The sequence below is a fragment of the Ranitomeya variabilis genome, chromosome 1 (assembly GCF_051348905.1).
Source record: "Ranitomeya variabilis isolate aRanVar5 chromosome 1, aRanVar5.hap1, whole genome shotgun sequence".
Taxonomy (NCBI): domain Eukaryota; kingdom Metazoa; phylum Chordata; class Amphibia; order Anura; family Dendrobatidae; genus Ranitomeya; species Ranitomeya variabilis.
In genome coordinates this window covers 1,023,518,786-1,023,545,918 of record NC_135232.1, presented here as the reverse complement: position 1 = coordinate 1,023,545,918, position 27,133 = coordinate 1,023,518,786, and the positions used below count along the sequence as shown (strand labels likewise).

The following is a 27,133-nucleotide window of genomic DNA, read 5'->3' as shown; positions in this document are numbered from 1 at the left end:
TTTTTTTCTTTTATAGGAACCATGCATTCAAGGATAGGGTATAAGGAGCCATGCATAAAAGGATGGGGATAAGGAGCCATGCATACAAGGATGGGGATAAGGAGCCATGCATACAAGGATAGGGGATAAGGAGCGATGCATAAAAGGACGGGGATGAGGAGCCATGCATACAAGGACGAGGATGGGGATCCATGAATACAAGGACGAGGAGCCATGCATACAAGTACGGGGATGAGGAGCCATGCATACAAGGATGGGGATGGGGAGCCATGCATACAAGGACGGGAAGCCATGCATACAAGGACGGAGATGGGGAGCCATGCATACAAGGATAGGGATAAAAGGACAATGCATTCCCAGCTTATACTCGAGTCAATACATTTTCCCAGTTTTTCATGGCAAAATTAGGTCGACTTATACTCGAGTATATAAGGTATATTGTGGAGCTGTGTATACTTCTACTGTCCTGCATAAATGGTGTAATTCTCAGTATCTATTCTTATTATGTACTAGATGGTGGCCCGATTCTATCGCTTCGGGTATTCTAGAATATGTATGTATGTATGTACATCGCGCTTAGCACAGCGACGTAGTATATAGCACAGCCACGTAGTATATAACACAGCCACGTAGTATATAACACAGCCACGTAGTATATAACACAGCCTCGTAGTATATAACACAGCCATGTAGTATATAGCACAGCCACGCAGTATATAGCAGCCACATAGTATATAGCAGCCACATAGCATATAGCACAGCCCACGTAACACAGACAGCCACGTAGTATATAGCACAGCCATGTAGTATATAGCAGCCACGTAGTATATAGCAGCCATGTCGTATATAGCAGCCACGTAGTATATAGCAGCCACGTAGCATATAACACAGCCCATGTAATATATAGCACAGCCCACATAATATATAGCACAGCCCACACAGTATATAACACAGGCCACGCAGTATATAACACAGGCCACGCAGTATATAACACTGCCCACGTAGTATATATTCCAAACAACAACATTACTATGCCTTTAAACAATTCTGGACTGCCCATGCTGCTCGACGTCTGGGTCAGGACGAACTCTCGTGCCCCGTACTTGACGGTCTGGTTGGTGAGCTGGCTACGGCTTTTTTAGCCGATTTTTGTATTTGTGTGACACGTAGTATATAGCAGCCAGGCAGTATATAACACAGCCCACGTAATATATAGCGTAATAATATAAAGTGTGCTCAATATGTTCTCTAAATACAAACAGAAAAATGTGAGAAATCATCTAATTGCTTTCTGTTCCAGCACATATTTTGGAGACATATTTAGCAGGGACCCGGCACGCCGGCAACAAGCCAAAAGCAAATGGATAGGAACAATGCAAAGACTGTATGACATTCTCCAGGAGTACAGCCCACAGGTGAAGGGTAAAGAAGCTACAGGGAAGCTCCTAAAATCAGGTAATTGGTTACTCATTTCTCAATTCATCATAACTGTATTTCCTGTAAGGCTAGGTTCACATTGCGTTAGGGCAATCCGTTTAGCGCTAGCGCTAGCGGATTGCGCTAACGCAATGTTTATTTAGGGGCCGCGTTCAGGGGTCGCGTTAACGTCCCTGCTCTCGCAGATCCCCGATCTGCGAGAGCGGGGAACGGACCTCGGGCGCGCCGCGGACGCTGCAAGCAGCGTCCGAGGCGCGTCACAGAAGAACGGCACATCACTAGCGTGAGCCGAAAAAGGCACGCGCTAGTGATGCGCTGCAGGCGAAATTTACATTGCTGTCAATGGGTGCGCTAACGGACCCGTTGCACGGCGTTAATTGCGACATTTTTGCCGTGCAACGCTGTCCGTTAGCGATCACCCACTAACGCAATGTGAACCTAGCCTAACATTTTGGAATTCACTAGATATAGCTTCTTCTTTGGGATATAAATAACGTTTTCTGTAGGGACTAGCCCACGGACTGCAGAAACAGTAGTTTTCTTGGCACCAACTGTTTGCCTACTGTAGTTGCAAAACAGTTCTTGTCCACTCTGCCATCATTAAAGGACATATACATGCTGCTGTACTATTGATCCTTCTGGTACAGATCTTTAATATGATGCTCAGAATACTTTGAGCATGTACGGTACTTCTGTGTGTTTCTTACTTTGCACAAAGGACTACGGAGGGTTTGGGATTTTTTTTGCAGATTTTATGAGAATCTGTAATAAGAAAATTCGGCTTGCTGCATTACGCTGCTGTGATCCAACCTAGATAAGGGTAAGAAAAAACAGCAATGGGTTCTTGACCACAAATTTGAAGTTATAGCTATGGCTGTGGAGTCAGTATGCCAAACCTCTGACTCCTCAATTTCCATGACTGCCGACTCCAACTGTGACTCCACGACTCAACAGCGCTGCTTCACTACTGAGCATGTATAGTTGAAACCAGAAGTTTACATGTACTACATAAAATACACATGTGCATGTTTTTCTCAATATCTGACATGAAATCAGAATTAACCATTCCCATTTTAAGTCAATTAGGATTGCCATAATTAGTAACATTTGCCAAATGCCAGAATAATGAGAGAGAGAGAATGTTTTAAGGCATTTTTATTGCTTACTGCAAAATCAAAAGTTTACCTACTCTAAGATTACTATGCCTTTAAACAATTCTGGACTGCCCATATTATTATGTCATGTGTTTGGAAGTTTCTTTTTTTGGCAATCTGAGTTAACTAGAGACACACCCGTGGATTTATTTTAATGTACACCTGAAACACACTGCTTCCTTGTATAGCATCATGGGAAAGTCTAAAGAAATCAGCCAAGATATCAGAAAGAGAATTGTGGACTTGCACAAGTCTGGCTCATCCTTGGGTACAATTTCAAGATACCTGAAGGTGCCTAATTCATCTGTACAAACAATTATATGCAAGTACAAACAAGATGGGAATGTCCAGCCATCATACTGCTCAGGAAGAAGACGGTTTCTGTGCCCCAGAGATGAACATGCTTTGGTCCGACATGTGCATATCAACCCAAGGACAAAAGCAAAAGACCTTGTGCAGATTATGGCGGAGGCTGGTAAGATTTTGTCAATATCCACAGTGAAACGAGTATTTTATCAACATGAACTGAAAGGCCACTCTGCCAGGAAGAAGCCATGAGTCCAATATAAACATAAAAACTATATTAAGATTTGCAATTACACACAGGAACAAAGACCTTAATTTTTGGAGACACGTTCTGTGGTCTGAGTAAACTAAAATTGAACTTTTTGGGCATAATGACCATCATTACATTTTGAGGAAAAAGGCAGAAGAACACCATCCCAACAGCATCATGTTGTAGGGTTTGATTTGTTGCAGGTGGGACTGGTGCACTTCACAAAATAAGGCTACTTTCACACTAGCGTCGGGAAAGACCCGTCGCTGTGCGTCGGGCCGACGTTCCCGACGCTAGCGTGGTCTCCGCCGCACAACGGGGGCAGCGGATGTATTTTTCCAACGCATCCGCTGCCCCATTGTGAGGAGCGGGGAAGTGCGGGGAGGTGGGGGCGGAGTTCCGGCCGCGCATGCGCGGTCGGAAAAAGCGGACCGTCGGGAGCAAAAAACGTTACATGTAACGTTTTTTTCTCCCGACGGTCCGCTACCACACGCCCAAGCGTCGCAAAACGGACGCACCGTTTGGCAATGCGTCGCAAATGCGTCGCTAATGTTAGTCTATGACGAAAAAACGTATCCAGCAAGAACTTTTGCTGGATGCGTAGTTTCGGCAAAACGACGCATTTGCGACGTATTGCAGTTAACGCTAGTGTGAAAGTAGCCTAAATGTCATCATGAAAAAAGATTATGTGGCAATACTTAAGCAACATCTCAAGACATCAGCTAGGAAGTTAAAGCTTGGTTGGAAATGGGTCTTCCAAATGGACAATGACCTGAAGCATACTGCCAAAATGGTAACAAAGTGGCTTAAGGATAACAAAGTCAATGTTTTGGAGTGGCCATCACAAAACCCTGATCTCAATCATATTGGAAATTTCTGGGCAAAGCTGAAAAGTCAGGTGTGAGCAAGTCGACCTACAAACCTGATTCAGTTACACCAGCTTTATCAGGAGGAATGGGCCCAAATTCTGACCAACTATTGTGAGAAGCTTGTGGAAGAATATCCCAAACATTTGACCCAAGTCATTCAGTTTAAAGGCAATGGTACCAAATACTAATGAGATGTATGTAAACTTTTGACTTTGCAGTAAGTAATAAAATGCCTTAAAACTTTCTCTCTCTCATTATTCTGGCATTTGGCAAATATTAATTATTCTGGTAATCCTAATTGGCCTAAAACGGGAAAGGTTTATTCAGATTTCATGTCAGATATTGAAAAAAACGTGCATATGTGTCTTTTTATATAGTGTATGTAAACTTCTGGTTTCAACTGTACATAAAGTGCAGCACAGATTCATCTCAACTAAAAGCCAAGATCCTTAGATCAGGAACAGAACAGACATTAATAGGAAATTTCATAACTTTCCCAAATTCTTATGAAAAAATCTACAGCACATTCTGAATTGAATTACTGAACCCAATTTATTATATCTTTTAGGAGTCAGAGGCAGTCATTTTATACCGGCTCCGACTCCTACTCCACCAAAATGGACACCGACTCAGCGACTCTGACTCCCACTCCACAGCCATGGTTATAGCGCCTCAACTACAAATAAGAGACACAGCATGACACAACAGTTCTTTACACCTCAGAAGCAAATAGGCTTGGGTGTAGAGTTATTTTTTAAAGAGGCTTAAACAGGGTTGCATGTAATTCCCAAAACAACATATACTGTATACAATATGGTTATTTACATAAAGCGTTGGTGAATGATGCAGGAATCCACAGTTGCCTGGATTCCTGAGAAGTCCCACTTCATAATATGAATTTCTAGGGAATCCATGTGCATTACTAACAGTTTACATGCTGAACATGTGCAGTTGATTCTTTGTCATGAAATTTGGGAACAGAAACATCATTCATGTATCTCTGTTTAAAGTGGTTCAGCAGGAAATAGACCAGGCTTTTACCGTTGGAGGAAATCCTGAAGATCATTTCCATTGCTTTAAGCGAATCATCAGTGACATAAAATATAACCTGTCCAGTAGTCGAGCTTCTGATTACATCGATGTTCTTTCTGTCAAGTCTGAGATCAACAAGGCCCTGTATGATTCCCAGCAGACTCTTATCAAGGGAATCCATCAGAGGGTAGGTGTCATCGGCCATTTTTATTCATTCATGGATGCAACCATCATCCACGAGCAAATCTATATATAAAGCTGAGTATATGTATGTGTGTATGTATCAAGCCATGCCCACTCCACATAGCCCTACCCACTCCATATAGCCACACTCACTCCACATGCAAAGCCCTGTCCACAATGCCCACGTTGTTAGCACACATGGGCAGGGACACATTCACCTCGAAAGCCACCTTGCAAAACTCACCAGCTGCACGTCCCAGCCGCTGCAAGCTACAATCAGGGCAGCCGCCTTCAGAGTATCAGTGCGCAGCAGGCACAGGCCACATCTAGCTCCATCGTGTCTACAATGGAGTTGCTCCTGTGAGCCATGATGTCAAGGGAAAGGGAGGAGCCTCATGGATTACACCGCTGTGCTCATAACAGGAAGTTGCTGTGCACATGTGAGGGGAAGAGAGCAGTGAGGTGAAAATGAGAGGAGTGAGGGGAGAATGAGAAGACTGGGGAAAATGAGAGGAGTGAGGGGAAAATGAGAGGTGTGAGGTGAAAGTGACAGGTGTGAGGTGAAAATGACAGGTGTGAGGTTAAAATACAGGTGTGAGGGGAAAATGAGAGGTGTGAGGGGGAAAATGAGAGCAGTGAGGGGAAAATGAGAGATGTGAGGGGGAAATGAGAGGTGTGATGGGAAAATGAGAGAAGTGAGATGTTGCAGCAGTATGAAGCTTGTGAAATGTTTTTTATGTTCAATATAATCATTAGAATTTGTTGTAACTAACCACAGTTAGTTACTAAGCCTGGGCAATGCTGGGCTCTTCAGCTAGTGTTAAAATAAAACCCTGTCTTTTTCATGATGATGAAATGTAGAAGGTGCAAGAAATTACAACTTTTTCTTTTGCTATGACTCTTTCAGCTGCGACACACAAACATCTATGACTACAGTGTCAGCTGGGGATGGGAAGGCATAAATCCTGTTAGTAACAGATCCCATGCATATTATCTGGAACGCCTGTGTACTGATTTTCAGAGGAAGGTGATTGGGCACTTCAGCAGGTCAGTAACATAGTAACATGGTTATTAAGGTTGAAGGAAGACTTTAAGTCCATCTAGTTCAACCCATAGCCTAACCTAACATGCCCTAACATGTTGATCCAGATGATGGCAAAAAAAACCCATGTGGCAAAGAGTAAGCTCCACATTGGGGAAAAAAATTCCTTCCCGACCCCACATACGGCAATCAGACTAGTTCCCTGGATCAACACCCTATTAAGGAATCTAGTATATATAACCTGTAACATTATACTTTTCAAGAAAGGCATCAATTCCTCTCTTAAATTTAAGTAATGAATCACTCATTACAACATCATACGGCAGAGAGTTCCATAGTCTCACTGCTCTTACAGTAAAGAATCCGCGTCTGTTATTATGCTTAAACCTTCTTTCCTCCAGATGTAGAGGATTCCCCCTTGTCCCTGTCTCAGGTCTATGATTAAAAAGATCATCAGAAAGGTCTTTGTACTGTCCCCTCATATATTTATACATTAAAATAAGATCACCCCTTAGCCTTCGTTTTTCCAAACTAAATAGCCCCAAGTGTAATAACCTATCTTGGTATTGCAGACCCCCCAGTCCTCTAATAACCTTGGTCGCTCTTCTCTGCACCCGCTCTAGTTCAGCTATGTCTTTCTTATACACCGGAGACCAGAATTGTACACAGTATTCTAAGTGTGGTCAAACTAGTGACTTGTATAGAGGTAAAATTATGTTCTCCTCATGAGCATCTATGCCTCTTTTAATGCATCCCATTATTTTATTTGCCTTTGTAGCAGCTGCCTGACACTGGCCACTAGATGTGAGTTTGTCATCCACCCATACTCCCAGGTCTTTTTCATTGATGGTTTTGCCCAGAGTTTTAGAATTAATCACATAGTTATACATCTTATTACTTCTACCCAAGTGCATGACCTTACATTTATCCCCATTAAAGCTTATTTGCCATTTATCAGCCCAAGCTTCAAGTTTACATAAATCATCCTGTAATATAAAATTGTCCTCCTCTGTATTGATTACCCTGCAGAGTTTAGTGTCATCTGCAAATATTGAAATTCTACTCTGAATGCCCCCACAAGGTCATTAATAAATATGTTAAAAAGAAGAGGGCCCAATACTGACCCCTGTGGTACCCCACTGCTAACCGCGACCCAGTCCGAGTGTGCTCCATTAATGACCACCCTTTGTTTCCTATCCCTGAGCCAGCTCTTAACCCACTTACACATATTTTCCCCTATCCCCATTGTTCTCATTTTATGTATCAACCTTTTGTGTGGCACCGTATCAAAAGCTTTTGAAAAGTCCATATACACTACGTCCACTGGGTTCCATTTGTCCAGTCCGGAACTTACCTCTTCATAGAAGCTGATCAAATTAGTCTGACATGATCGGTCCCTAGTAAACCCTTGCTGATACTGGGTCATGAGGTTATTCCTCTCCAGATACTCCAGTATAGCATCCCTTAGAATGCCCTCCAGGATTTTACCCACAGTAGAGGTTAAGCTTACTGGCCTATAATTTCCGAGTTCAGTTTTTGTCCCCTTTTTGAATATTGGCACCACATTTGCTATACGCCAGTCCTGTGGTACAGACCCTGTTACTATGGAGTCTTTAACCCCTTCACCCCCGGAGCTTTTTCCGTTTTTCCGTTTTCGTTTTTCGCTCCCCTCCTTCCCAGAGCCATAACTTTTTTATTTTTCCGTCAATTTGGCCATGTGAGGGCTTATTTTTTGCGGGACGAGTTGTACTTTTGAACGACATCATTGGTTTTAGCATGTCGTGTACTAGAAAACGGGAAAAAAATTCCAAGTGCAGTGAAATTGCAAAAAAAGTGCAATCCCACACTTGTTTTTTGCTTGCCTATTTTGCTAGGTTCACTAAATGCTAAAACTGACCTGCCATTATGATTCTCCAGGTCACTACGAGTTCATAGACACCTAACATGACTAGGTTATTTTTCACCTAAGTGGTGAAAAAAAATTCCAAACTTTGCAAAAAACAAAACAAAACAAAATTGCGCCATTTTCCGATACTCGTAGCGTCTCCATTTTTTGTGATCTGGGGTCAGGTGAGGGCTTATTTTTTGCGTGCCGAGCTGGCGTTTTTAATGATAGCATTTTGGTGTAGATACGTTCTTTTGATCGCCCGTTATTGCATTTTAATGCAATGTCGTGGCGACCCAAAAAACGTAAATCTGGCGTTTCGAATTTTTTTCTCATTACGCCATTTAGCGATCAGGTTAATGCTTTTTTTTTAATTGATAGATCGGGCGATTCTGAACGCGGCGATACCAAATATGTGTAGGTTTTTTTTTTTTTTTATTGATTTATTTTGATTGGGGCGAAAGGGGGGTGATTTAAACTTTTATGTTTTTTTTATTTTTTTCACATTTTTAAAAACTTTTTTTTTTTACTTTTGCCATGCTTCTATAGCCTCCATGGGAGGCTAGAAGCAGGCACAGCCCGATCGGCTCTGCTACATAACAGCGATCATCAGATCGCTGTTATGTAGCTAAAATGCAGGTGTGCTGTGAGCGCCGACCACAGGGGGGCGCTCACAGCCACCGGCAATCAGTAACCATAGAGGTCTCAAGGACCTCTATGGTTACAATGGAGGAGCATCGCCGACCCCCGATCATGTGACAGGGGTCGGCGATGCGCTCATATCCGGCCGCACGGCCGGATGCGGTAGTTAAATGCCGCTGTCTGCGTTTGACAGCGGCATTTAACTAGTTAATAGCGGCGGGTGATCGCGATTTCACCCGCCGCTATTGCGCGCACATGTCAGCTGTAAAAAACAGCTGACATGTCGCGACTTTGATGTGCGCTCACCGCCGGAGCGCACATCAAAGCGGGGGTCCCGACATGTGACGTACTATACCGTCACATGTCGGGAAGGGGTTAAAGATTAAAAATAATGGTCTATTAATGACTGTACTTAATTCCTGCAGTACTCGGGGGTGGATCCCATCCGGGCCCGGAGATTTGTCAATGTTAGTGATTTTTAGACGCCGCCGTACTTCCTGCTGGGTTAAGCAGGTGACACTTAATGTTAATGTATTTATGTAGCACAACGACACCTTGAGATGTCAGCAAAATCTCAAAGAAAGAAGAGATCTATGAAGTAGTGTGAAATAGATTCAGCTTTATTAAAGAACTATTTCTAAAAATTTAAAATAAAACAGTAAGTCGCTCACAGATAGGGACACAGTACAAACCAGGATTAGAAAAGATCTAATCAGGACCAAATAGCATAGCATATTAACATATAGGAAGGAAAGTTAAAAGGGTATTATCATCTCCAAGATCCTATTCCAATATGTAGTAAGTATAATAATAATAATATCAGCAAATACCTCCAATTACAAATGTAGTATAGTTTTTCTGATAAACTATATCTTTCTTCACGTGTAGGCACTGCAGGACCTTAGATACCCATGGTTATGACCATTACCAACCAGCTAACTGTCAGTATATCAGTGGTCATAACCATGGATATCTAAGGCCCTGCAATGCCTGCACATGAGGAAAAAGACATAGCGAATCAGAAAAACTATACTATATTTCTAATTGGAGGTATTTGCTGATATTATTATTATTATTACACCTACTACATATTGAGATAGGATATTGGAGATGGGAATACCCTTTTAACAATAATAATGCCAGTGCAAAGTGTAAAGAATGTACTCCTCCTATTGTAAAGCAAACTTATCTGTCCTGAAGAGAACAATTGTGCCCAATGCCATCTATGTACATAAAAGCTATTACAGTTGTGCTCAAAAGTTTACATATCCCGGCAGAATTTTTGCTTTCTTGGCCTTTTTTTGGAGAATATGAATGAAAACACCAAAACTTTTTCTCCACTCATGATTAGTAGTTGGGTGAAGCCATTTATTGTAAAACTACTGTGTTTTCTCTTTTTAAATCATACCCTGGTGATTTTGGCCTGATAACATGCACAGAAGTTGACACAAATGAGTTTGAATGGCTACTAAAGGTAACATCATCACCTGTGACCTGTTTGCTTGTAATCAGTGTATGTGCATAGAAGCTGAGTGAGTTTCTGGGATCCAGACAGACTCTTGCATCTTTCATCCAGCCACTGACGTTTCTGGATTGTGAGTCATGGGGAAAGCAAAAGAATTGTCAACGGATCTGCGGGAAAATGTAGTTGAACTGTATAAAACAGGAAAGGGATACAAAAAGATATCCAAGGAATTGATAATGCCAGTCAGCAGCATTCAAACTGTGATTAACAAATGGAAAATCAGGGGCTTTGTGAAAAACAAAACCACGGTCAGTTAGATCAACAAAAATTTTGTCCACAACTGGCAGGAAAATTGTCCGGGATGCAAACAAAAACTCACAAATAACATCAGCTGAAATACAGGACTCTCTGAAAACTAGTGGTGTGGCTGTTTCAAGATGCACAATAAGAAAGCACTTGAAGAAAAATGGGCTGCATGGTCGAGTCGCCAGAAGAAAGCCATTACTGAGCAAATACCACAAAGTATCTCGCCTACAATACACAAAATAGATCAGAGACAAGCCTCAAAACTTCTGGAACAAGGTATTTGGATTGATGAAACCAAAATTTAACTTTTTGGCCACAACCATAAACGTTACAGAGAGAGGTCAACAAGGCCTATGATGAAAGGAACACCATTCCTACTGTAGAGCACCAAGGTGGATCTCTCATGTTTTGGGGATGTATGAGCTACAAAGGCACAGGAAACTTGTTCAAAGTTGAAGGAAAGATGAATGCAGCATGTTATCAGCAAATACTGGAGGCAAATTTGCAATCATCAGCCCGGAAGCTGCACATGGGACATTCTTGGACGTTACAACATGACAACGATCCAAAACACAAGGCCAAGTCGACCTGTCATTGGCTACAGCAGAACAAAGTGAAGGTTCTGGAGTGGCCATTTCAGTCTCCTGACCTCAATATCATTGAGCCACTCTGAAGAGATCTCAAGTGCGCAGTTCATGCTAGACAGCTCAGGAATTTACAGGAACTGGAGGCTTTTTGCCAAGAAGAGTGGGCAGCTTTAGCATCTAAGAAAATAAAGAACCTCATCCACAACTACCGCAAAAGATTTCAAGCTGTCATTGATGTTAGAGGGGGCAATACATGGTATTAAGAAATGGGGTATGTGGACTTTTGATCAGAGCCATTTGGATGTTTTGGGTTGTCATTATGATTTAAAAAGAGAAAACACCGTAGTTTGACAATAAATGGCTTCACCCAACCACTAACCATGAGCGGAGAAAAAGTTTTGGTGTTATCATTCATATTCTCTGAAAAAAGGTCAAGAAAGCAAAAATTCTGCTGGGGTATGTAAACTTTTGAGCTCAACTGTATATTAGTATGAATAGGTCTTAATAATTAAATCACCACTGATGGGGATATACCAGGCACTGTGTCCCTACCCCCAAGAGCTCATGGTGGAGAAATAAAAATAATAAACCTGGACTCATCTTCCAAACCTGGTTGCATTACACATCAGGTACTTTGGGGTGCAGTAACTTGTCTTTACTAATCTCAGCTTATTACAACTGTAACCAGTGTATTAACACAAAGACAAAATAAGGAACTTATGCAATGTTTCATTGTAGGACTTGCTTTGTGGCCTGTGAACCAGAAAAGACTTGGAACAGAAGAAAATTTTTCAGAAATCGGAGAAATGAGGAGATTTTAGAACATGCTGCCCACTGCCATCGACTGTAAGTTGTAGAGTTTTGTGCCAGAAAGAATCTCAAAATATATCAAAATTGTAATTGATACGTAAAACATCTTGTCACATAACACAGGTGAGATGATATAGATGGTGCATGGAACAGGTAGGCTCTATGAACTGTGGTGCGGTAACCCATGTTACACCCAGGGGGCGCTGTGTGTTGTGAATTTGGATTCTGGGCTCCCCCGGTGGCTACTGGTGGAATTGAACTGGTGTCTTCATCTTCTCTGTTCACCTGTTCCCATCAAGATGTGGGAGTCGCTATATAGCCTTGCTGCTCTGTTAGTTGCTTGCCGGTCAACAATGTTATCAGAAGCCTCTCTGTGCTTGTTCCTGCTCCTAGACAACTACTAGATAAGTTGGACTCTTGTCCATGTTTGTTTTTGCATTTTTGTTCCAGTTCACAGCTGTAGTTTCGTTACTGTGTCTGGAAAGCTCTTGTGAACAGGAATTGCCACTCTGGTGTTATGAGTTAATGCCAGAGTTTTAAAGTAATTTCTGGATGGTGTTTTGATAGGGTTTTCAGCTGACCATGAAAGTGTCCTTTCTGTCTTCTGCTATGTAGTAAGTGGACCTCAAATTTGCTAAACCTATTTTCATACTACGTTTGTTATTTCATCTTGATTCACCGCCAATACATGTGGGGGGCCTCTGTCTCCTTTCGGGGTATTTCTCTAGAGGTGAGTTAGGACTAATATTTTCCTCTGCTAGCTTTATTTAGTCCTCCGGCTGGTGCTGGGCATCTAGAATCAACGTAGGCATGCTACCCGGCCACTGCTAGTTGTGCGTTAGGTTTAGTTCATGGTCAGCTCAGTTTCCATCTTCCAAGAGCTAGTTCCTATATATGCTGATGCTATGATCTCTTGCCATTGAGATCATGACAGTTTGACCGGCCCACTAAAGGGTTAAAATCCTTGGCTGAGAAAGGAGAGAAATAAGTAGTCTGCTGAAATTTTTTTTTTTTTTTTTTTTTTTTTTCTCTCTCTTTGAATGGCTCTGTGTTCACCTGTTTGCAATGGATCTTCAGAGTGTAACTGCAGGTTTGAATAATCTCGCCACGAAGGTACAAAATTTGCAAGATTTTGTTTGTCATGCACCTGTATCTGAGCCGAGAATTCCTTTGCCGGAATTTTTCTCGGGGAATAGATCTGGGTTTCAGAATTTTCGAAATAATTGCAAATTATTTTTGTCCCTGAAATCTCGCTCTGCCGGAGATCCTGCACAGCAGGTCAGGATTGTGATTTCCTTGCTCCGGGGCGACCCTCAAGACTGGGCTTTTTCATTGACACCAGGGGATCCTGCGTTGCTCAATGTGGATGCGTTTTTTCTGGCCTTGGGGTTGCTTTATGACGAACCTCATTTGGAGCTTCAGGCAGAAAAAACTTTGATGTCCCTATCTCAGGGGCAAGATGAAGCGGAAATTTACTGCCAAAGATTCCGTAAATGGTCTGTGCTTACTCAGTGGAATGAGTGCGCCCTGGCGGCGACTTTCAGAGAGGGTCTCTCTGATGCCATTAAGGATGTTATGGTGGGGTTCCCTGTGCCTGCGGGTCTGAATGAGTCCATGACAATGGCTATTCAGATCGATAGGCGTTTGCGGGAGCGCAAACCAGTGCACCATCTGGCGGTGTCCACTGAGAAATCGCCAGAGAGTATGCAGTGTGATAGAATTCTGTCCCGAAGCGAGCGGCAGAATTTTAGACGGAAAAATGGGTTGTGTTTCTATTGTGGTGATTCTACTCATGTTATATCAGCATGCTCTAAGCGCACTAAAAAGCTTGGTAAATCTGTTTCCATTTGCACCTTACCGTCTAAGTTTATTCTATCTGTGACCCTGATTTGCTCTTTGTCATCTATTACCACGGACGCCTATGTCGACTCTGGCGCCGCTTTGAGTCTTATGGATTGGTCCTTTGCCAAACGCTGTGGGTATGATTTAGAGCCTTTGGAGACTCCTATTCCTCTGAAGGGGATTGACTCCACCCCATTGGCTAATAATAAACCACAATACTGGACACAAGTAACTATGCGTATTAATCCGGATCACCAGGAGATTGTTCGCTTTCTGGTGCTGTATAATCTACATGATGATTTGGTGCTAGGATTGCCTTGGCTGCAATCTCACAACCCAGTCCTCGACTGGAAAGCTATGTCTGTGTTGAGCTGGGGATGTAAGGGGGCTCATGGGGATGTACCTGTGGTTTCCATTTCATCATCTATTCCCTCTGAAATTCCTGAGTTCCTGTCTGACTATCGTGACGTCTTTGAAGAATCCAAGCTTGGTTCGTTACCTCCGCACCGAGAGTGCGATTGTGCCATAGATTTAATCCCGGGTAGTAAATACCCAAAGGGTCGTTTATTTAATCTGTCTGTGCCTGAACATGCTGCTATGCGTGAATATATAAAGGAGTCCTTGGAAAAGGGACATATTCGTCCATCGTCATCTCCCTTAGGAGCCGGTTTTTTCTTTGTGTCAAAAAAAGACGGCTCTTTGAGACCATGTATTGATTATCGGCTTTTGAATAAAATCACTGTTAAATATCAATACCCATTGCCGTTGCTGACTGATTTGTTTGCTCGCATAAAGGGGGCCAAGTGGTTCTCTAAGATTGACCTTCGTGGGGCGTATAATTTGGTGCGAATCAGGCAGGGGGATGAGTGGAAAACCGCATTTAATACGCCCGAGGGCCACTTTGAGTATTTAGTGATGCCTTTTGGTCTTTCAAATGCTCCGTCAGTTTTCCAGTCCTTTATGCATGATATTTTTCGCGATTATTTGGATAAATTTATGATTGTGTATCTGGATGATATTCTGATTTTTTCTGATGACTGGGACTCTCATGTCCAGCAAGTCAGGAGGGTTTTTCAGGTTTTGCGGTCTAATTCTTTGTGTGTGAAGGGTTCTAAGTGTGTTTTTGGGCTACAGAGGATTTCCTTTTTGGGATATATTTTTTCCCCCTCTTCCATTGAAATGGATCCTGTCAAGGTTCAAGCTATTTGTGATTGGACGCAGCCCTCTTCTCTTAAGAGTCTTCAGAAATTTTTGGGCTTTGCTAACTTTTATCGTCGATTTATTGCTGGTTTTTCGGATATTGCTAAGCCATTGACCGATTTGACTAAGAAGGGTGCTGATGTTGCTGATTGGTCCCCTGATGCTGTGGAGGCCTTTCGGGAGCTTAAGCGCCGTTTTTCCTCTGCTCCTGTGTTGCGTCAGCCTGATGTTGCTCTACCTTTTCAGGTTGAGGTCGACGCTTCTGAGATCGGAGCTGGGGCAGTGTTGTCGCAGAAAAGTTCTGACTGCTCCGTGATTAGGCCTTGTGCCTTCTTTTCCCGTAAATTTTCGCCCGCTGAGCGGAATTATGATGTTGGGAATCGGGAGCTTTTGGCCATGAAGTGGGCTTTTGAGGAGTGGCGCCATTGGCTTGAGGGGGCCAGACATCAGGTGGTGGTATTGACTGACCACAAAAATTTGATTTATCTTGAGACCGCCAGGCGCCTGAATCCTAGACAGGCGCGCTGGTCATTATTTTTCTCTCGGTTTAATTTTGTGGTGTCATACCTGCCGGGTTCTAAGAATGTTAAGGCGGATGCCCTTTCTAGGAGTTTTGAGCCTGACTCGCCTGGTAACTCTGAGCCCACAGGTATCCTTGAGGATGGAGTGGTATTGTCAGCCGTTTCTCCAGACCTGCGGCGGGCCTTGCAGGAGTTTCAGGCGGATAGACCTGATCGTTGCCCACCTGATAAACTGTTTGTTCCTGATGATTGGACCAGTAGAGTCATCTCTGAGGTTCATTCTTCTGCGTTGGCAGGTCATCCTGGCATTTTTGGTACCAGGGATTTGGTGGCAAGGTCCTTCTGGTGGCCTTCCCTGTCACGAGATGTGCGAGGCTTTGTGCAGTCTTGTGACGTTTGTGCTCGGGCCAAGCCTTGTTGTTCTCGGGCTAGTGGATTGTTGTTGCCCTTGCCTATTCCTAAGAGGCCTTGGACGCACATCTCGATGGATTTTATTTCAGATCTGCCTGTTTCTCAGAAGATGTCTGTCATCTGGGTGGTGTGTGACCGTTTCTCTAAGATGGTCCATTTGGTTCCTCTGCCCAAGTTGCCTTCTTCTTCCGAGTTGGTTCCTCTGTTTTTTCAAAATGTTGTTCGTTTGCATGGTATTCCTGAGAATATCGTTTCTGACAGAGGGACCCAATTCGTGTCTAGATTTTGGCGGGCATTCTGTGCTAGGATGGGCATAGATTTATCTTTTTCGTCCGCTTTCCATCCTCAGACGAATGGCCAGACCGAGCGGATTAATCAGACCCTGGAGACATATCTGAGGTGTTTTGTGTCTGCTGACCAGGATGATTGGGTTGCTTTTTTGCCATTGGCGGAGTTTGCTCTCAATAATCGGGCCAGCTCTGCCACTTTGGTGTCCCCGTTTTTCTGTAATTCGGGGTTTCATCCTCGATTTTCCTCTGGTCAGGTGGAATCTTCGGATTGTCCTGGAGTGGATGCTGTGGTGGAGAGATTGCATCAGATCTGGGGGCAGGTGGTGGACAATTTGAGGTTGTCCCAGGAGAAGACTCAGCTTTTTGCCAACCGCCACCGTCGTGTTGGTCCTCGGCTTTGTGTTGGGGATTTGGTGTGGTTGTCTTCTCGTTTTGTCCCTATGAGGGTCTCTTCTCCTAAGTTTAAGCCTCGGTTCATCGGCCCATATAAGATATTGGAGATTCTTAACCCTGTTTCCTTCCGTTTGGACCTCCCTGCATCCTTTTCTATTCATAACGTTTTTCATCGGTCATTATTGCGCAGGTATGAGGTACCGGTTGTGCCTTCCGTTGAGCCTCCTGCTCCGGTGTTGGTTGAGGGTGAGTTGGAGTACGTTGTGGAGAAAATCTTAGACTCTCGTGTTTCCAGACGGAGACTCCAGTATCTGGTCAAGTGGAAGGGATACGGCCAGGAGGATAATTCTTGGGTGAATGCATCTGATGTTCATGCCTCTGATCTGGTTCGTACCTTTCATAGGGCCCATCCTGATCGCCCTGGTGGTTCTGGTGAGGGTTCGGTGCCCCCTCCTTGAGGGGGGGGTACTGTTGTGAATTTGGATTCTGGGCTCCCCCGGTGGCTACTGGTGGAATTGAACTGGTGTCTTCATCTTCTCTGTTCACCTGTTCCCATCAAGATGTGGGAGTCGCTATATAGCCTTGCTGCTCTGTTAGTTGCTTGCCGGTCAACAATGTTATCAGAAGCCTCTCTGTGCTTGTTCCTGCTCCTAGACAACTACTAGATAAGTTGGACTCTTGTCCATGTTTGTTTTTGCATTTTTGTTCCAGTTCACAGCTGTAGTTTCGTTACTGTGTCTGGAAAGCTCTTGTGAACAGGAATTGCCACTCTGGTGTTATGAGTTAATGCCAGAGTTTTAAAGTAATTTCTGGATGGTGTTTTGATAGGGTTTTCAGCTGACCATGAAAGTGTCCTTTCTGTCTTCTGCTATGTAGTAAGTGGACCTCAAATTTGCTAAACCTATTTTCATACTACGTTTGTTATTTCATCTTGATTCACCGCCAATACATGTGGGGGGCCTCTGTCTCCTTTCGGGGTATTTCTCTAGAGGTGAGTTAGGACTAATATTTTCCTCTGCTAGCTTTATTTAGTCCTCCGGCTGGTGCTGGGCATCTAGAATCAACGTAGGCATGCTACCCGGCCACTGCTAGTTGTGCGTTAGGTTTAGTTCATGGTCAGCTCAGTTTCCATCTTCCAAGAGCTAGTTCCTATATATGCTGATGCTATGATCTCTTGCCATTGAGATCATGACAGCTGTGTGTGTGCTTCAGGATGTGCTTGGGGCATAATTATGGTGATGAGTAGTGTTGAGCGATACCTTCCGATATCGGAAAGTATCGGTATCGGAAAGTATCGGCCAATACCGTCAAAGTATCGGATCTAATCCGATACCGATACCCGATCCCAATGCAAGTCAATGGGACGAAAATATCGGAATTAAAATAAACCCTTTCTTAACTTGTAGGTTCATTCTACATGAAGGAAAACAACTAAGAATAATGTAGGATGTATTGGGGGACGTGGCGGAGACATTAAAGGCACAGAGGTTTAGCCCAATCTAATAGAATAGCAGGATTTTGTTTTGTTTTTTTATGACGTTCGGCGTTAGAAAGATTTTGACTATGTTAATTTTTTTTTAATTTTGTCAGATATTGATGTTTCACTACTTCCACGCCCTTCACCTTCTTTTTTACTTCTCCCACAACTAGTGGTGTTGGAGCCCAGGCTCTGCAGGTGGAGCAGAGTGTAGGCCGCAGCCTGCACTGGAGCAAGTTGAAAGGAAACCTTTAACCCCCCCCCCCCCAGGCGTTTGTAGCTGAAAGAGCCATCTTGTACAGCACTAATGCTGGAAAAGGTAAACTTAGCTCTTTTAATTATGGTCCTTGCACATGCTGAACCTAACACTTTTGAAATGTGTCCCCTCACACGGTTAAACCGTCCGGTCGGTGGAACTTTCCTTTGTCATGTGACGCAGCACAGCCGTCATTCTTACCCCCTTGGCGCCGTGCGCCTCCTCCTCAGCGTTGTTTGAATCTGTCCCGGAGTCTGCGCTGTTATGTTATCCCTTGGCCAGGCACACTTAGCGCTGCCCGTCTTCTGACATCATTTGGTGTCAGGATGGCTGCGCCTGTGCGGCCGCGCTGGACGAGATCCCGCCTCGCTGTGTCATCTAATGTAATCACTCTGCGGACCTGTGATCCATGGGCATGAGCAGTGCATATCCTCGCCTCTCACTCCCCTCCCTACGGCTTCTTCAGACTGTGCGGCGTCACGGCCGTGGCATGCTATTAGGGATCAGCTGACAGCGCACAGTCTGAAGAAGGCGTAGGGAGATGAGTGAGAGGCGGAGGTTAAGATATGCACTGCTAATGTCCATGGATCACAGGTCCGCAGTGGGATTAAATCAGAAGACACTACGAGGCGGGATCTCGTCCAGCGCGGCCGCACAGGCGCAGCCATCCTGACACCAAATGATGTCAGAAGACGGGCAGCGCTAAGTGTGCCTGGCCAAGGGATAACATAACAGCGCAGACTCCGGGACAGATTCAAACAACGCTGAGGAGGAAGCGCACGGCGCCAAGGGGGTAAGAATGACGGCTGTGCTGCGTCACATGACAAAGGAAAGTTCCACCGACCGGACGGTTTAACCGTGTGAGGGGACACATTTCAAAAGTGTTAGGTTCAGCATGTGCAAGGAGCACCACAAAAAGAGGCACTTTTTCCCTTTGCATCATTACTGCTGCACAAGGTGTCTCCTTCAGTAACAAACGCCTGGGGGGGGGGGACAGGTTCCCTTAAATTTAACTTGTTGTGCCTGCGTGGCGGTCGCAGGACACGTTGCCGTATACACAGCAGGGGAGCAGCAGGCTTTACTGAACCCCAATAACAGAGGAGGGACTGTTGGGACTGTGCGGACAGCACTTCTGGACGGCAACTAGCGGTGTTGGAGCCCAGGGACAGGAGGAGGAGGAGGAGGTGGAGGAGATAGGAGGGATTGCCACACACACAGCTGGGGAACAGCTGACGTTACTGAACAACAATAACAGAGGAGGGACTGTTGGGACTGTGCGGACAGCACTTCTGGACAGCAACTAGCGGTGTTGGAGCCCAGGGACAGGAGGAGGAGGAGGTGGAGGAGATAGGAGGGATTGCCACACACACAGCAGGGGAGCAGCAGGCTTTACTGAACCCCAATAACAGAGGAGCGACAGTAGGGACTGTGCGGACAGCACTTCTGGACGGCAACTAGCGGTGTTGGAGCCCAGGGACAGGAGGAGGAGGAGGTGGAGGAGATAGGAGGGATTGCCACACACAGCAGGGGAGCAGCAAGCTTTACTGAACCCCAATAACAGAGGAGGGACTGTTGGGACTGTGCGGACAGCACTTCTGGACGGCAACTAGCGGTGTTGGAGCCCAGGGACAGGAGGAGGAGGAGGAGGTGGAGGAGATAGGAGGGATTGCCACACACACAGCTGGGGAACAGCTGACGTTACTGAACCCCAATAACAGAGGAGGGACTGTTGGGACTGTGCAGACAGCACTTCTGGACAGCAACTAGCGGTGTTGGAGCCCAGGGACAGGAGGAGGAGGAGGTGGAGGAGATAGGAGGGATTGCCACACACACAGCAGGGGAGCAGCAGGCTTTACTGAACCCCAATAACAGAGGAGCGACTGTTGGGACTGTGCGGACAGCACTTCTGGACGGCAACTAGCGGTGTTGGAGCCCAGGGACAGGAGGAGGAGGAGGTGGAGGAGATAGGAGGGATTGCCACACACACAGCAGGGGAGCAGCAGGCTTTACTGAACCCCAATAACAGAGGAGCGACTGTTGGGACTGTGCGGACAGCACTTCTGGACGGCAACTAGTGGTGTTGGAGCCCAGGGACAGGAGGAGGAGGAGGTGGAGGAGATAGGAGGGATTGCCACACACACAGCAGGGGAGCAGCAAGCTTTACTGAACCCCAATAACAGAGGAGGGACTGTCGGGACTGTGCGGACAGCACTTCTGGACGGCAACTAGCGGTGTTGGAGCCCAGGGACAGGAGGAGGAGGAGGTGGAGGAGATAGGAGGGATTGCCACACACACAGCAGGGGAGCTGCAGGCTTTACTGAACCCCAATAACAGAGGAGCGACTGTTGGGACTGTGCGGACAGCACTTCTGGACAGCAACTAGCGGTGTTGGAGCCCAGGGACAGGAGGAGGAGGAGGAGGAGGTGGAGGAGATAGGGGGGATTGCCACACACACAGCAGGGGAGCAGCAGGCTTTACTGAACCCCAATAACAGAGGAGGGACTGTTGGGACTGTGTGGACAGCACTTCTGGACGGCAACTAGCGGTGTTGGAGCCCAGGGACAGGAGGAGGTGGAGGAGATAGGAGGGATTGCCACACACACAGCTGGGGAACAGCTGACGTTACTGAACCCCAATAACAGAGGAGGGACTGTTGGGACTGTGCGGACAGCACTTCTGGATGGCAACTAGCGGTGTTGGAGCCCAGGGACAGGAGGAGGAGGAGGTGGAGGAGATAGGAGGGATTGCCACACACACAGCTGGGGAACAGCTGACGTTACTGAACCCCAATAACAGAGGAGTGACTGTTGAGTGTGCGTACAGCACTACCAGGCAACAACTAGCGGTGTTGGAGCCCAGGGACAGCAGGAGAAGCAGAGGAACACAATGTAGGCCGAAGCCTGATTGGAGAAAGGGAACCTTTAACCCCCCCCCAAGGCGTTTGTAGCTGAAAGAGCCAGCTTGTGCAGCACAAAAGATGCAAAAGGAAAAGGTGGCTCTTTTCATTATGCTCCTTGCAAACACAGAACTAAACACTTATAAAATGTGTCCCCTGAAACCGTGAGACCGTCCCGGAGGTGGGACTTTCCTTCATAATATGACGCAGCACAGCTGTCATTCCTACCCCCTTGGCGCCGTGCCCCGGCTCCTCAGCGTTGTTTGAATCTGTCCCGGAGCCTGCGCTGTTATGTTATCCCTTGGCCAGGCACACTTAGCGCTGCCCATCTTCTGACATCATTTGGTGTCAGGCTGGCTGCGCCTGTGCGTCCGCGCTGGCAGAGATCCCGCCTCTCAGTGTTGTCTAATGTAATCCCACCGCGGGCCTGGGATCCGTGGCCATGCGCAGTGCATATCCTCGCCTCTCACTCCCCTCCCTACGGCTTCTTCAGACTGTGCGGCGTCACGGCCGTGGCATGCTATTAGGGATCAGCTGACGGCGCACAGTCTGAAGAAGGCGTAGGGAGATGAGTGAGAGGCGGAGGTTCAGATATGCACTGCCCATGTCCATGGATCTCAGGCCCCCAGTGGGATTAAATCAGAAGACAATGCGAGGCGGGCTCTCGGCCAGCGCGGCCGCACAGGCGCAGCCAGCCTGACACCAAATGATGTCAGAAGATGGGCAGCGCTAAGTGTGCCTGGCCAAGGGATAACATAACAGCGCAGGCTCCGTGACGGAATCAAACAACGCTGAGGAGCCGGGGCACGGCGCCAAGGGGGTAGGAATGACAGCTGTGCTGCGTCATATTACGAAGGAAAGTCCCACCTCCGGGACGGTTTTACGGTATCAGTGGACACATTTTATAAGTGTTAAGTTCTGCGTGTGCAAGGAGCTAAACAAAAATAGCTACCTTTTCCTTGTGCAGCATTACTGCTGCACAAGGTGGCTCTTTCAGTAACAAACGCCTTGGGGGGGGGGGGGGACAGGTTCCCTTACATTTCAGTTGTTGTGTCAGCGTGGCGGTCGCAGGACACATTGCCGGCTACACAGCTGGGGATCAGCTGACGTTACTGAAACCCAATAACACTGGGTCGTATGTTTTGACTGTGCAGACGGCACTTCTGAGCCTCAACTGGCGGTGTTGGAGCCCAGGAATTTAAGTTCAGGTGGTAGAAAGATGAACACAACAGGAGACCTGGATAACGTAGACAGTCACCTAATTATTTAATCAGGAAGAGGAGTGGCAAATTCCTGCGAGATCAAGGCCTTGTTCATTTTCAGGAAAGTAAGCCGGTCAACGTTATCGGAGGATAGTCGCATGCGACGGTCAGTTAGTACACCACCTGCAGCACTAAAGACGCATTCCGATAATACACTAGCCGCAGGGCAAGCCAGCACCTCCAATGCATACTGGCTTAGCTCTGGCCATGTATCCAGCTTTGAGACCCAAAACTTGAAAGGTGAAGAGCCGCCTGGGAGTACAGCAAGAGGGCAAGACATGTAGTCTGTCACCATCTGACGGAACCGTTGCCTCCTGCTGACTGGAGCCATCTGTGATGGTGTAGACTTTTGTGGCGGGCACAGAAAACTGTGCCACAGTTGGGCCATACTGGTCTTGCCTTGGGCAGAGGCACTGCTTCTGCTCCCTCTTTGTGCAGAGCCTCCACCACTGCCTGGACGCACTGAGCTGCTTTGTAATGCACTAGCAGCACTTCTCTCAGTTGGACTGGAGAAGATGATGGAATTCACCAGTGTGTCTTGGTACTCCCGCATTTTTCGCTCCCGGTTCAACAGTGTGATGAGGCTTTCTACGTTGTCCCGGTAGCGAGGATCGAGGAGGGTGAACACCCAATAATCAGACATGTTGAGAATGTGGGCGATGCGGCGGTCGTTTCTCAGGCACTGCAGCATGTAATCCACCATGTGCTGCAGACTGCCAACTGCCCAAGAAACGCTGTCCCCTGCTGGAGGCGTGATCTCTGCCCGCTCGTCATCACCCCACCCTCGCTGTACACACTGAGTACTGGACAATTGTGTAACTCCCTCCTCTGGACGGATGTCTTCCTCCTCCATTGACTCCTCCTCATCCTCCTCACAAACTGTCCCCTGCCTACGCGTTTGTGAGGAACCACGTGGCGCTGACTGTCCAGAAGATGATGGAAATGGTGAATCCTCATCCTCCACCTCTTCCACAACATCATCCCTTAGCGCTTGCAGTGATTTTTCAAGCAGGCAGATAAGGGGGACAGTCATGCTGACTAGTGCATCATCTGCACTCACCATCCGCGTGGAATAATCGAAGGGACGCAAAACCTGGCAGACGTCATTCATAGTGGCCCACTCTGTGGTTGTGAAGTCTGAACGGCGCTGAGTGCGATTTCTTTGCGCCTGATGCAGCTGGTACTCCATTACAGCTTGCTGCTGCTCACACAACCGCTCCAACATATGTAACGTGGAATTCCACCTGGTAGGTAGGTCACATATGATGCGATGTTCCGGCAGGCGGTGTCGGCGCTGCAGAGCCGCAATGCGCGCTTTTGCCGTGCTGGAACGCCGCAAGTGAGCACACTCTAGGCGGACCTTGTGCAGCAGTGCATCAAGATCCGGATAGTCCCTCAAAAAACTCTGCACGACCAAATTGAGCACATGTGCCAGACATGGGATGTGAGTGAGGTTGCCGAGGCCCAGAGCTGCCACCAGATTTCGGCCATTATCACACACTACCATGCCTGGCTGGAGATTCGCTGGCACAAACCACACATCGCTCTCCTGCTTGATGGCATTCCAGAGCTCCTGCGCTGTGTGGCTTCGATTCCCCAAAGAAATTAATTTCAAGACGGCCTGTTGACGTTTGGCCACGGCTGTGCTCATGTCGGTCGTAACAGGTAAACGTTCATCACGGGTCCATGTGGAGGTGGACTGTGACGGCTCCTGTAGCGATGATTCTGAGGAACTGGTGTAAGAGGAGGAGTCAATGCGTACAGAATGGATTCCTGCAATCCTTGGAGTGGGCAGGACACGTCCTGCGCCACTCGCACGATCTGTACCCGGCTCAACGACATTAACCCAATGGGCAGTGAGGGAAAGGTATCGCCCCTGTCCATGTTGACTGGTCCACGCATCGGTGGTGAGGTGGACCTTGCTACTGACGGCATTCAGTAGCGCGTGTTTTATGTGTCCCTCCACATGCTTGTGCAGGGCAGGGACGGCTTGCCTGCTGAAGTAAAAGCGGCTGGGCACATTGTACTGTGGGACTGCCAATGACATCAAGTCACGGAAGCTGTCAGTCTCCACCAGCCTGAATGACAGCATTTCCAGTGACAGAAGTTTGGCAATGCCTGCAGTCAGAGCCTGTGCTCGTGGGTGGTTTGACGAGAAAGGCCGCCTTTTCTCCCATGCCTGTACTACCGATGGCTGTACACTGGGCTGGGAGTGTGTGGATGACTGGGAAAGTGGTGCTGCGGGTGGAATTACAGCGGGTCTCTGGACAACAGGGCCAGAGGTTCTTCCACGGCGATCCTGGGAGGAAGCCGAACCAGCTGCGTGTGAGCTGGAGGAAGAGGCAACACGAGCTGAGGAGGTGGTAGCTGCCGCTGTTGGTTGGCCTAGCTCTTCAGTGTGTTTTTCTAACTCCGCCACGTGCCTGGTGCGCACATGTTTCCACATGTTGGAGGTATTGAGGTTGCTGACATTTCGACCTCTTTTTACTTTGTGATGACACACCTTGCATTTGACATAGCAAATGTCATCTGCAACTGTGTCAAAAAAGGACCAGGCACTGCAAGTCTTGGGAGCGCCCTTTTTGGCTTTTGGAAGAGACATGCTCCTAACGGGTGCCAAAGCGGAGGCTGCAGGATCCGCAGTCTTCCCCCTCCCTCTCCCTCTTTGGGCCGTACGGGGAATCTCTTCCTCAGAGCTGCTCCCACCACCTTCCTGTCCCTCACGCCAAGATGGGTCAAGGACCTCATCATCTACACTACCCTCTGCCCCCAACTGCTCCTCCTGGGTAGTCTCAGCAGCAGAGCACGCACCAGAAAGTGGCACCTGAGTGTCATCAGCAGATGCATCCTGCGATGTGGTGACCGGAGGCACTGGCCCACCCGCCTCTTCAGAGGAAGAGAGAAAAAGCGGTTGGGCATCACTGCACCCTGCCTCTTCTTCCATTTCTCCAATGCTGCTTGGCTGGCCCCCTGTTTCCAAGCCAAGAGATTCAGAGAACAGAAGTAGAGACGGCTCCTGTCCTGGGATCTCTGTCTGCCTGGGCAATTTGGCAGGTGGTGAAGAGACAGATGGCTGCTCTCCAGTGCTCTGTGTCTGAGAGGATGTGGCACTAATTGAAGTTGATGCATTAGCTGCCATCCATCCGACAACGGCTTCAATTTGTTCTTCACGCAGCAGCGGTGTACGGCGCTCTGCGACAAAGCTGCGCATGAAGGACTGTTCCCTGGTGAAAGTGGGTGCTGATGAGTCACCGGTGCCCGCAGCGGGCACAGAATCCCCACGTCTTCTCCCTGCTCCGCGCCCACGCCCACGTGCCTTACTCACTGCCTTCTTCATCTTGGTTGACTGATAAAGATAAGCAGAAAAGTACTAACGGCTTTGTGTGCTTATTCCTGAACAACTCCTAACAGGTATAAGAAACACTAATTTTCTAAAGTGTGGACTAGACTTTAATATGAGCTAATGTGGCCTACACAAATGTAAAGTGGTGTCACTGGTGTGTTTGGTGAACTTTATTATTTATTTATTTTTTGGGGGCTGAACTGACAACAGAGAGAGCTGCAGTCACACGGAGACCGTGCAGACAGCCGTAAACGGCACTGCAAGGCCCAAAAACACTCCTCTACATTATCCTATGTAGTGTTTTTCCACAAGTTAGCTGGAGACGGGTGAAAATACACTAATAGGAATTTTTTTAAAAAATGTGCAGCAGCCTGCACTACTTAAAACAAAAGGAAAATTGATTTTACGGTATGACGCAGTGAAGAACCCTGAGCTGGATACAACCAGGCTATGGCTGCTCACAGACTACAGGGCGAGCTGCAGTCACACGGAGACCGTGCAGACAGCCGTAAACGGCGCTGCAAGGCCCAAAAACCCTCCTCTACGTTATCCTATGTAGTGTTTTTCCACAAGTTAGCTGGAGACGGGTGGAAAGACACTAATAGGAATTTTTTGAAAAAATGAGCAGCAGACTACACTACTTGAAAAAAAAAAAAAAAAAAAAGAACAGTATGAGGCAATGAACCACCCTCCCTGAACTGAATACAACCAGCTATGGATGGCCTATGGCTGCACTCAGACTAGAGAGTGGGCTGCACTCACACACACACACACACAGACCTTGCAGATCGCTGTGAAAACAGCGCTACAAGGCAAAAGCAAGGTGATTAGTAGGTGAACACAGCGGTTGCTAAATTAGCCTTTGAAAAGCACAAAGAAGCAAATCGCTATCTCTAAACTGGCCCTCAGTCAGCAAACAGCGTCCTGTCACTAACTGAATTCACAGCAGAGTGAGCGCAAAATGGCGCCAGCGACTTTTAAACTGCATCATGACATCATTTCAGCAGCCAATCACAGCCTTGCCAGTAGTTTCAGGCCCTCCATGCTGAACAGGATGTGCCCACACTTGGAATCATTCTCATTGGCTGATTTCGTACAAATTTGTGCAGTTTGAATCCTGGGAACTTCCGATTCCGGTATCCGATACGCGGCAAGTATCGGATCTCGGTATCGGAATTCCGATACCGCTAAGTATCGGCCGATACCCGATACTTGCGGTATCGGAATGCTCAACACTAGTGATGAGACAAAGTCCGGCAGGATTGTAAATGGCC

General features: G+C 46.7%; 1 protein-coding gene across 1 annotated transcript in view; it reads left to right on the top strand.

Moving 5' to 3' along the window:
- Positions 1-27,133, top strand: part of LOC143793014 (uncharacterized) — a 195,081-nt gene that overhangs the window by 98,098 nt on the left and 69,850 nt on the right. The window contains exons 10-13 of the mRNA XM_077279566.1: positions 1,301-1,455; positions 5,027-5,235; positions 6,139-6,278; positions 11,897-12,004. Coding sequence (XP_077135681.1) covers positions 1,301-1,455; positions 5,027-5,235; positions 6,139-6,278; positions 11,897-12,004 — 612 coding nt within the window. The remainder of the gene's footprint in view (positions 1-1,300; positions 1,456-5,026; positions 5,236-6,138; positions 6,279-11,896; positions 12,005-27,133) is intronic.